This window comes from Zosterops lateralis (assembly GCF_965231275.1).
Source record: "Zosterops lateralis genome assembly, chromosome: 4".
NCBI lineage: Eukaryota > Metazoa > Chordata > Aves > Passeriformes > Zosteropidae > Zosterops > Zosterops lateralis.
The window spans coordinates 10,336,703-10,349,306 of NC_139765.1; the positions used below are offsets into that span (position 1 = coordinate 10,336,703).

Below are 12,604 nucleotides of genomic sequence, written 5' to 3' on the forward strand. Positions count from 1 at the left end.
CTTTAATAAAAAACTTATGAACTCATAAAAAAGGCTACTACATTTCTGTACACAGTGTTTTGGACAGTAACTAACTTAAGAGACAGCTGACTTATATTTTTAGTAGTTTTTCTTCCCTGGGGCGGCTTCTGCCTCAGTCTACCAGCCTTGGACAAAAAATGCATCCAGAATGACATCACATATGGAGGAGCAGAGCTGCTAGAGCACAGGCATCGGGTTGGAAATGGCCAAGTTCAATGGAACCATATGTCCCCACTGTGATTAGCACTTCCCAGTGAAAAAGATTGAGCATCTGGGAAGAAGGCTCTCTGTTTTGATTAAGGACATTAAAGTTTTCACAGAATTTCTTTTAACGGCAGTGGAACACTTGTGAACCACAATTAAATATCCTCCAAGTGACTAACTACAGACAGAGTTTTGGATTTCTTTGCATTCAAAGGGATCTAAGAACAATTTGGAAGATAATTGTCTTCCAGTGTTGCTGGCTGGCTCTTATCTGTTGTCCATTTTGCATACCTTACAATGAATGTTATGATGTAATCCTATTATGTATCTTTGCTTTAAATATCTTTCAAATGTAAAGGAATTTCTTTAGACAGATTAATTAGATTCATTCCACTCTGATAGCAAAAAAATAGAAGGAAAGAACAAAAATTAAAGCCTAGTTCCTTGTTATTCCACTGCAGTACTGTAGGGAGGGAAATTTGTCTCAGCTGTGAGCAGCAATACCACTCAGGGAGCCTTCTTACAAAACGCTGAAAGTCATCAATGTAAGCAGGTACAAACTTTTGTAATTAACACATGTGGGAAAAGAGAAATATTAGAACTCCAGGACTGAGAAACTAAGAGATAAGCACTCAGACTCTGCTGACTAACCTAAACCTCATCATCTCTTATCTATGAAACAGGGTGGAGCGAAACACGTAATATTTTCAATGCCTTCTACTTTATAGCTTGCTGAAACAGCATTTGTAAATTGCTTTGAGATCTTTAGGAGATTTGTTACATGTAATAATTGTAATCTCCAATCCCACCTACTGTTTCAATCTCATCTACCCTTACAAACGAACACAGTTTATACCACTTCCCATTCTGCCATAAATGTTTTTCCATACAAATGTTTCCTTCCACCCCAGAGGCATGAGCACTCCAGTAGTGTGTGAAATAATCATATATAGCTGTGAACTGATGGCATTTTAACATGAAAAGAACCTGGCTATTTATTCTTGTGTTATCATTTAGGACAGTGACAACCAATTTTCAAATGTTAATTTGAATAACAGCATCCATTAAATTAATACTTTTCATGGTACTGTGCATATCTGCATTCAGAACTGCTGGGTTATGGTGCAATGATGCTTGGCCTCATTTGGCTAACGTGTAGCTGTGGTTATGGGGTAAGACAGAGCACTGTGAAAAATCCAACTGCTTTCCTGAAGAGAGAGACATAAAAGACACTGTTTCACTTCTGAGAAAGATGCAAAGCAGACAGTTGTTCCCATTTGTGGTTCAGCTTATGATACAGTCCTTCTTTTTGGTCATGCTCATAGCAACAGCTGAAAAAATGCTGTATTGTTGTTCTATTTCAAGAGTGGGCAAAGCAAATAAAACAAGTTGCAACTGTGTGGGTTGTGGGTGACCTGCTGGGAAGCAGCTCTGCAGAGAGGGACCTGGGGGTCCTGGTGGACAACAGGCTGTCCATGAGCCAGCAGAGTGCCCTCATGACCAAAAAGGGATCCTAGAGTGCATTTAGGAAAATCACTGACAGCAGATTGAGGGAGATGATCCTGCCTCTCTACTCAGCCCTACTGAGGCACATCTGCAATGCTGTGTTCAGTTCTGCGCTCAACAGATGGAGAAAAGCAGGGGACCACTGGAGTGAGTCCAGTGAAGGGCTGTGGGGATGGTGAGGGGACTGGAGCATCTCTCTCATGAGAAAAAGCTGGGTGAGCTGGGCTTGTTTGCCCTGGATAAGAGAGAGCTGAGAAGGGTCTCATCCATGTCTGTCAGTGTCCACAGGAACAGGTCAGGGGATGCACCAGGCTCTGCTGTGCCCAGAAATGGGACAAGAGGCAACAGGAGGAACTGATGCCCAGGAAGTTTCAGCTGATGTGAGGAAGAACTTCCCTGTGCAGTGATTGAGCACTACACCAGATTGTTCAGAGAGGGTATGGAGTGTCCCTCACCAGTGATACCCCAGAACCATCTGGACACAATGCTGTGCCATGTGCTCTGGGATGGCCCTGCTGGAGCTGGGAGGTGGGACCAGATGACCACTGTGGTCCCTCCCATTCTGTGATTCCGTGAAACAAGAATGGGTGGAAGAAAATGAACAGTACTCACAAGTTCATTGTAAGTAGGGTCAGAGCCTTTTGGAGCTGTTCTTGTTTTCCTTCGACTGACCTCATGAGGATCTGGCAGAAGATAAAATTCAGCATGTGTACTTGGGGCAGAGCCATCTGGGAGGTGCTGGAAAACAAGAAAGTCATAAATACGAATGTCCATGTTCTAGCAAAGAAAACAAATAAAAAGTACCAAATAAAATCTAGACTTTTAGTAGACACAGAAACATGTTACATTCTCAGTATTCCCTGTGCTAAATTGGGGTGCTAGTGGAGTAACAAGAATTATTAGAATTCAGCTTAAAATGGAATCAGGAAAATAAAAATTAATTAATACAAAGACAAGGTAATATTGTCTATCTTTAATATTTACATTCTAATGGAAAAACATTTAAGCCTCAATCTACTCTAACTCATCTAATCTGATACAAAGTCTGGCCCTTCCACTTTCCAGAGCAAGGCATAGAAACTGGATTTTAGACAGTAAGCTTCAATTGATTTTAACCCCTAAGTATCAATGCTGATACTGGGGAGTTTCTAGGGGTGTTTCATAAAACATATTTCTATATAAAAGCCAGGAGCATTTCCTGCAGCAATATGGGCAGAGCAGAATTCTTAAAACAGCCTTTCCAATCTCACCCATCCTACAGCTGCAATCTCACTTTAATTTTCCAGTTCTGGTTACTGAACAATATTCCAGATATTCCATTTTATATGGTAGAAACTTGAGATCAGAGACAATCTATTAACCAGGCTCAGTCATCAGCCAGTGCTGGTGGGTGGAGAATTTTGTGATAACTTCTGAGGAGCTGTGAAGTTATTCCTAAAGCAGCATTACAATTACTCAGAAAACACATTATATTATTTGAGGCTTTGAAAGAACATACAAGAAACATAAAAATGAAAAGCTATGGAGCAGGCATCCTGCCAGCATGTGTCACTTAATGCTTGGTTGTTAATTAAGTACAAACTCTTGTGTTGGTTACACAGCACACAGTCAGAAAGCACAAAATGGGGCGTATCAAAATATCAGTAATTTTAATCATATAATCAGCATTTTACAAAGGAAGTTTACCTGTCAGCTCCCAGACTATCCAGTGATAGGATGCAAAATAAGAATACAGGCAAAAAAAGAAGAGAACTTTAAACATTCAGAACCAATGAACTCGGAGGATTATGTAGACACTTGCATTTATATCTCCTGTTGTAATTTTACACCTGGCTCAGAATGAAGTAATTTCTCAGATTTCGATTATTCACAGTATGTATCTGGAAATATGAGGCCTTCTACAGCATTATCAGCATATCCCTGGGATAGAAGTAACTGCTGTCTCCTAGCAATAAATAACTTCTCTATTGAGAGGAAAACAGTGCTTTTGTGTGTGAATAACCAGTTCTTGCACAACAAACCTCTGGTTGTTGTTATCTGAAATGATCCTTCAAGGCAAATGATGAGGTCAACTGCAAAGCTCATTATTGCTATCATTAACACCACACAGCATCAAAGGATGCCCCACTCAAACCATTACATATTGTCAGCACTATGGGAGTGATTAATATTACTATTGCTAAGCTCCCCATAGCACATCTGACTTAAAATACCCATGGGATTTAGATGGCCAAGATAAGAGAGCCATTAAAGGGCAATGGAACTAAAGGGTATTTTACAATGCGGCCATATTGTTAATGCAGGATTTATAATTTACACTGTCCACTTGAAAACCCATCTCTGTTCATCTGGGACTGTACTAAAACTTCAACTGAGGATTACAAGTAACAGTAAACTGAGCATGTCTTAAAAATCAAGAGGGAGAATGAAATGCAGCCTTAAGTCCCAGTCCAAGCAACCAGGGTCCTAAGTGTAATCAAGCTCTTCACTTCTCAATGAATAGGTGAACATCACTGTAACTTGAAGGTCAACTAATTTTAGCTGTTTCAGACAAAGAAGGAACTAGGCTGAGGTGACAGGGTGCAGAGGTAACGTCGTTTAACAGGACCTGGCTGTCCAGAAGCAGATGTGAATAACTGAAACAAAGTCAGGTAAAATTGTCATTATGCCTTTGTTGCTGCTCTTTGTCATGTTATATTGCCTTCAGCCAACTAACTGTCCTCTGTCAGCTAATTCCTCCCAAAATTTAAGGAAGGTACTTTCTAGCAGTGTTTTGGCTGTATGAGATTGACTGAAAACTGTATCCTTACTATCCCTTTGAATGTAGCTAAATATATGTTGAAAGAGGTGAGCAGGATGAGAGGGTCAAGAGAGAAAATTAAAAAAGAGAACATTTTAGTGATTCAGATGGGAAAACTTGAGGGCAGAGCTGTTGCTCTGGGATATTTCAGAACTAAAATAAAGCCACTTTTCATGAATAGTAGCAATCAGCAGTCAGACTGTTAGAGGCAATTTGATGTGCAGCCACCTGAATTCCAAGTAGCCATCGTAGTTCTGATTGTTGGTTTTTTCTCCGCAACTTTACAGGTGACATTTTCTCCCTTCCTCTTCCCTTGCTGAGGAAAGGCAAAGAGGCCACTCCAAATCCCGCTATTGTCCCAATTCTCCATCTGCAGTGGCACTGTTATGCCATCAAACAATCAAAAAAGCTTCAGCTGAGCACTCTTCCAGCTGGATTACATGTTCCACTTCTCAGCTGCCCTCCCCTGACTCCTGACATGACACAATCCATCTAATGAAGGACTCCAGCTGTTAAAAAGACTCTGTCCCACTATGCACTAATAATTCAAAACTACAGATTAAGAGCAGGTACAAATGAGCCCCCAGCCTTACAAGAGCAGAGTATGGGGAGCTCGTGTTATGAGTTTATGCTGGTTTCTTTTTTGACTGGCACTAAAGCTGAATTTTTTTTCTTGTGAAGAGCCTGCTTAACCACAGGATTTCTTGAGGCAAGACTTGCAATGGAAAGAATTGTATTTGGCTAGAAACTTCCTAGCAGGAACAAAGAATGATAGTGGCAGTTTGACTGTAATAATGCAAAACCAAGACCGGGGTTAGCATGGCAAAAACCACTTTTTAAATCATAAGTAGGTGGAATTTGAAGTAAACTGTTTTATTAAGACAACTGACATAGCAGGAAAAAACACCCAAGTTTTGGGGAAACTAATCTTTCCCAGGGTTTCTGAGTTGAGCGTGGAAATAAAGGAGAATGGAGAATAAAGGAAAAATGGAAGAAACATCAGAAATATTTTTCCTACTAAGGATTATGACTTCTGTCATATTACAGTATCACATTTAGTGATCGCTTCTAACTCAGACCACACTGGCTTATTTATAAATTTAGGTAAACATGAGGAATACCTGACCAAAACCACAGAATCCCAGATGGGGTCTGGTTGGAAGTGCCCACAGTGGTCATCTGGCCCCACCTCCCTGCTCCAGCAGGGTCATCCCAGAGCACCTGGCACAGCATTGCATCCAGATGGTTCTGGAATATCTCCAGGGAGGGATTCTCCACACCCTCTCCGGGCAATCTGTTCCAGTGCATGGTCACCCACACAGTAAAGGAATACTTCCTCATATTCAGGTGGGATTTTTCTCTTTGCACCAAAGAGTGTCCGTTCTGGGTAGTTCATTGTAGAAACAGTAAGATTTCTAGCAGGCTCATGAGTAGTTCTGAAATCCAGCAAACCCCCTCTTTGTTATTATTAAAGAATAAAAATCTCACTGATTTCTCTCCATAGTCCAGGCCAATCAAAGGGTACCTTGGGAAAGCCATTTTGCACTTTACTCTGCAAAACCATTATAGCTTGAATGCACTTGTGATCAAGCAGTTAAAAAAAAGCCTAAAGTTTTAAATTGAATTCTATTTGTGTTTAATTCTGTAGTCATTTCATAAACCCAAAAAGAAAGGATTTTTACTTCCTTCAGAAGAAGTTACTCCCGATTTAAATTACTGTCTTAAATCTTTTATTGTGTTTGCTTGCAAATAAATCCAAGCTATAAGAATCTGTAATGCCATAAAGGTATAAAACCAAGCTCCCAACAAAAATGCCATACGTTCTCTTGATATGCTTAGGGACAAAAAACCCACAAAATTCCCCAGTGATATTGATCTGCCAATAAAAAAAAATCTGAATTTAGAAGTTGGGTCAAATTCAATTTAGAAACTGACTGTATTTTCTTTCTTCAAGTACAACCAAGTGATGGTTGAACTATTTTCTCAGAGAATGACCAGCCTATTTGACCTTGGCAATGATAGATGATTTTTAAGGAACTCAGTTACAATTACCTGTATTTATGTTAAAAAAGGAATTTACTTTGGAAATGTTATTTTCTTCTAAAGTCATCCAGAAGAGGGTGAAAATATTTAAGAATAAGGGAGAATGAGAGAGAAAAAATAATACTCTGGATTTACTTTTTTCCATATCTCTAATTCAATACTGAAAACCTAAAATACACAGCCTGTATCTGTTATGACTTTCTACTCCAGTTTTATTTTTCCACTGCAGTTTTATTTTCCAAAACTAAAAAAAGTTGATATTTGTTTACAGAAACCCACACAGATAGGCTACGTCCAATATAATTTAATTTTAAATATAGTAGCTGTGGCTGGGAAATAATGGATGGAATGCAATTAATTTTTCCACAAGAAATATGTTATCCTAATGACTTTTTTCCCCTGATCATTACTAATGATCCACAACTCTCCAAACACAAGGGTTCTTCGTTAGCATTATTATAGGCATAACTACTGCAAAATTTGCCATATATTCAACTGTTTAGTGATTTAGCACCCAATATGATTATTGAGCCATACTCATACGATTTTTAAAATATGCATTTTAAGGATAATTTATTGTAAAACTTTTTAAAACTCACATTGTCCTAAACGACATAAAATTTTCTTTTTAGGTGACTTTTGCCTCAAATTTATATCATGTCATCAGTTTTTGTTAGTGTTAGACATGCAGATCACCTTTTGTCCTAGAAAGGAACAGATTGATGGCTCCTGAGCATTTGATAGTTCCAGCTGCTGTTCTCTTTTTCCCATTTTTCATTTTCAACAATTTTGACAGTAAAAACTAATGATCAACTAACTTGTATTAACTAATGACATATTTCCTCCTCTATAAATAACTACTTTTCTTCTCCCAAAAATGAATTTCCTTGATGTTTTTAAATCTCTGTTTCTCTCTTCCTTTTCTTCAATGGAAAAAAAATAAAAAAATAAAAAAAATAATAATATATATATATAACTCCAGGCATTAGAAAGACTCCCATTTCAGCTACTGCTCTCAAATAAAAATAATTCATTTTTCCCAGTAATTCTCTTAGTCTTCCTATCCTTTATCATCCTCATGTTCTTCTCTTACATACATTGCTGCAAGAATTTATTTACATAGTGAAGAAAGTACTACAAAATATTCTTTAATTTTTAGTATTGATATATCCATACACCTTTCAAAAGCAAACCACTATAGTAAGTGGTTAGGAAAAAACCTTCAACAAGACAAAATGTCTATATATTATCTGTGGACATTAGGTGGATTTGATTATTATCCAATAAAGGAGGATTAGAAAAAAAACACAGAAGAAATCATCATTGCACTGCAGTAACCTTTGTAAATTACTGGCTGCCTCTGGACTAAATTAAAACCAGTAAGGAGCATGGCAGAGCCATCATTGTTGCTGTTTTTCACTTCCTCTGAGTTCCTGTGTAACTTTGCAGAGAAAGGCTAAACTCTACCTTTCAAAGCTGCAGCTTAATAAGCAAATATAGGCTCTGCCTTGGGAAAAAGAGAACATCCTCTGGGCTACCTCTAAGCTTAAAGAGATGAAAAATTAGTATTACAAAGCAAGTGGCTCCTTCAAAAGCAGACTAAGGATACATAAACTTCAGGAAAAATGGGATTGCTGTGTGAATGGGTGGTTGTGTTGTTGCTTCCCAATCCTAATATGGAATCCACGATCTTTACTTGTTCTTCCTTTGAGCTCTGCATATACCAAAGCATGAACACCTCTATTCTACCCTCCTACCGAGCTTTTCATTTTCCTCTCACAAAATATCCCCAAACTGCTTTGAAGAAAATTAAAAAAAAAAATAAATAAATCCCATTTGCAGTAATTAAATAATTACAAAAGGAGATAATCCACTCTGCCACTACGGTGCACCCTGCACTATCTGCTGTTGGCAAGACAAAACAGGAAGGCAACTGGCCAAAAGTGATGGCACAAATATGGTATTTTCTTTTCCCCAAACAACCATGCTTTTCACCTAAAATTTGAAAATATTTAACTGCTTCTCTCTAGCAGCAGTTTTATTTTATTACATTTTCTGATCCCAATTTTTCTGGGTTATCTGGGTATGTGCACAAAGACAGAAGAAACACTGACAGAGATCACTGCCGTGGAGGTCAGTGGCAAGGCAACCGAAAAAGAAATTGCATTTATTTCAAGATAATGCAGGACAATAAAAGTATTTTGCTGTCAGAGAAATTCTGGAAAGCATTTTTTTGAGCAGGCATTTTCTACCTTTTGGAAATTTGGCAGTGTCTGTGGAGCAAACCTCCAGATGGCTTTGTCATTTACCATGCTAAAAATGCAAAGATGCTCCATGCACATTATTGATGTGAATATCCAAATACAGCTTATGTCCAATACCTTCAGCATCCTCATCAACCTGCCTGTAGCACAGTGGCCAGGACTGGAGCAGCCTGGCGGTAAATCAGCATTCCTGAGGGGGACAACTGTGCTGACAAAAATAGGATTACAGCTGTCCTGAGAAACGAAATTTTTAAAAAGTGAACAAAAACCCCCAAAATTTCCAAGGTGTCCTGGCTGTCAAATGGCAAAAAAATATCCCTGTCAAGGGGGAGACCAGTAAGAGATTCACCCTGTCATGTTATGGACATCTCCTGGCTTGGCTTGGTTAAATTGTCCCCACATTGGTGCCTGGCCCCAGATGAGACAGATCCTGCTGCATCGTGTCATCACCAGTGACAAAAGGTGTGCATGGAGCTGGAAACTGGAAGCAAAGTGGTCCATTCTGGAGTGAACATTGGAGGCTGGGCAAGATAATTCACGGTATTCAAAACAGCTGTGATCAGACAGACAATGAGATGGAAATGTAATTCCAGCACATCACCTGGTAAGCATCTCAGTTTCAAACTGATCCCAAGGTTCCCAAGGTACAGAGACAGTGAGATTTCCAAAATGAGCAGGAATTATTTGTTAAATATTTAAAAAACACCAAAATTGTGATTTTTTTTTTTTTTTTTAAGGAGAGAGTTCTGGGAAATAGAGTGAATCCCAAAAGACTCAGGGTTTTCTAAGAATTATGCAAAAAATTGCTTCTGATCTACTTCAGTCATTAAAGAGGAAAGCTCATTGATCTCTACTTAACTGAAGTACATGAAATGAAAGCTGGCCTAGCATACTCAGAATGTCACAGGGGTTTCTCTCCCAAGCCTTTATTTCTATAAAGCTCTGAAACCAGAAAGTTGACAAAATGCACTGAGATGCACGTCTGATGCCCCATTGAAAAATAATAAGTTATTATCCTGATGATGCAGAAGGAGTTGTGGATCAGGACAGACTCAATCCCAAATGGAGTAGGGATGAGTCTGTAGAACCACAGGTCATGAAAAAAAGGATCCTGCCTTTTAGAGACCATTGGCAGCAGGCAAGGAGGACTAGAATTTAGTCCCAGCAAGAAATGACACAACTTGCTGTGTGTTTATTACTGTTCCTGAGCAAGCATCAAAGGAAAAGGCATCATAGAATGGGTTCTGTCTGTACCCAACTCACTCAGAGCTTAATTCCATCTCCTGAGCTCTGAAAAACTTCTGACCCTTCACTGATGCTTGGGACTCAATCACTGTGTGCTCCATGTAGCACCATGTGGGCATAAAGAAGTTACCAAGGCTGAAAAAAATAATATGAAGTAGAAGTGGGAATGTACGGAACAAATGTACAACTCCCAGAGATTTGAGTGAGAATCACACAGAAGTTATTATTTTTTTTCTGAAAAAAAAAGGTAACATTTTCTAGATTTCTGAATCACATGTTGCATTACTATCTTTAAGACAATTAACTCCATGAGTTTTTTCTGTTTGTTTAGGGTTTTTGGGGAGTATTGTTTGGTGGTTTTTTTGGTGTTTTTTTTTTTTTTTTTTTTTTTAATAGATGAGAGAAATCATGGATCAAGGGTCAGTCATACTTTAAAACTACATTATCCTGTGGATGAGCAATGTGGGTGCAGAGTATAGAATGCAGAGAGTAGGTTTCATGAACAAGTCTTGGAAGCTTTTATTTCAGAATTACCACCAAACCCATAAGGAAACTAAATTTCATTGCTTTCAACCCTGTATTATTGTTGAGCTTGGAACACTTAATTTTCAGATGAATATTTAGTCACAGAGTCTATGACACTGGCTGAGATAAGAATGATCTTGTTTTGACCCTTAGAAACATAGAACCCAGAATTTCTTTTTTTGAATAAAGTACAAAGGAGAACAAATACTTAAGACAAATCCCCATTTCACTTTGTTTTGGAAATCACTCAGGATTAAGAGCACTGCTGCCTGTTAGAAGGCATGAAAGGAAATTAGCCTTTAAGAAAAGAAACACAAGCAACTGTTGTTTTGTTTCTATCTTTTTAGCATATACATTCTTTTCTCTCCTTGCCTGGGCCCAGATAGTAAGTGAATATACAAATGTGTAAAGAAACAGTGAGACTTTGATCTGTGCCTTCATTCTGCACTATTTTTCTCTTCAATTTCTTAATTAGTTACAAAAGTCTGTATATGCTTATCTTTAATTTCTCCAACTGTACAATCTCCCTGCACTTTTCCTTCAATTATTCTAGAGCACGCCATCTCCCTGTGTAAGAAAGCATTTCATTATATGAGGCTTGCAATTTCTGCTCCTTAATTAGTTCTCATTACTTCTACTTACGCTCTTGCTCAATGTTCTTAATAATTCCTCTTGAACCTTCCTGTCTTCTCCCTTAAATATTTGCACAATTGACTTGTGTCCTTGTTAGTCTGTTCTTAACCAAGTTTTAGTAACAATAAATCACTCCTGAAAAATCAATCACTCCCCAGCAACCCTACTGAGAACTGTTCTTTGAACTTGTATTCTAGTTAAAAAAACCCCCAAAACATCCTGAGAGGAATAGTTTACTATCAAAGCCTTACAAAGATGAACTGCTTCATTTCTGTCCCACAACACCAGGGTCTGGCCTTTCTCATTGGCATCTCTTGTAGCAACCTCATGTCTCACCATGGGCTTGTTTTATCTTCACATTACATTTCATTAGGGATATAGATCTCTCCCTCCCCGAGGAAATATTTTTCATTTGTCCAAGCTAGTTGTAGGGTTCTGGAAATTACTTTTATTCTCTTGATCTTGCTCTGTCTGCACTATTATTTTTAATGTTTTCTTCATTTGCAACCAGTGGCAAATCTAATTTTTGTTCACCTTCATCTCCCAGATCACTCATATTATTAACAGAAGTTTGTTGTTTTTTTCCTTTTCTTTTTTTATTCAACACGTATCAACTATGTAGGTAATTACTTATTTAAAAATGAGCAGTTTGATTTTAGAGCTGAGGCAGTGCTGTGACTGTGACAGATTAAAGGGTTTAACAAGAAATAATAACAGAACTTTCTGTACAACATATTTGTCAAACACCTTTCAAAACAAATATGTTTGAATCCAACAGTAATCCCTGTGCCACAGGAACAGACCTCATCTCTTTCCCAATTTAAGCTACTGCTGAGTTGTAGTACCCTTTGTTTAGAGGTGGTCAGCTAATTTTCAGTCTCAAGGAGAACATAGCTTATCTGAGCTAATTTCCTTTCACTTTAAAAGAATTTTCTATGCATATAAAATTAAATACAAATTCTTTGTAAGCTAGAGTTAGTACAAGAGCTTTCTTCCCATGGCTTTTTATTTTGTTTTCCTGTGCCAGACTAACGAGAACTTCATCTGAATGTTACCTCCCTCCATCAGCCAAGCTGCTGATTTAATTCTGTCACTGATACTCTCTGAATAACTTTGTTCAGCTCAAAGTGATTTTTTTTTCTTTTGTTTTCCATCTCTGCCTTGCCTACTTATGCACCTCCATTCCAATCCCTGGTGGCTGCAGTAAGGAAAGCAGTACACATTCATAATATTCTGAAAGGATAATGTAGTTTTTTATTTCACTGGCAGGCATTGAGTTGTTGGCAGGTAGTACACATTTTCCATTTAAAGCTATATAATGAGAGTCATAAAGTGTAAAATTTAGTGAGCCCATGAGAGGAAC

At 38.2% G+C, this 12,604-nt stretch overlaps 1 protein-coding gene across 1 annotated transcript in view; it reads right to left on the bottom strand.

The window, feature by feature from the left end:
* PIK3C2G (phosphatidylinositol-4-phosphate 3-kinase catalytic subunit type 2 gamma) overlaps positions 1 to 12,604 on the bottom strand; it is a 189,114-nt gene that overhangs the window by 3,085 nt on the left and 173,425 nt on the right. The window contains exon 32 of the mRNA XM_083859117.1: positions 2,344 to 2,469. Within this exon, the coding sequence (XP_083715243.1) occupies positions 2,344 to 2,469 (126 nt within the window). The remainder of the gene's footprint in view (positions 1 to 2,343; positions 2,470 to 12,604) is intronic.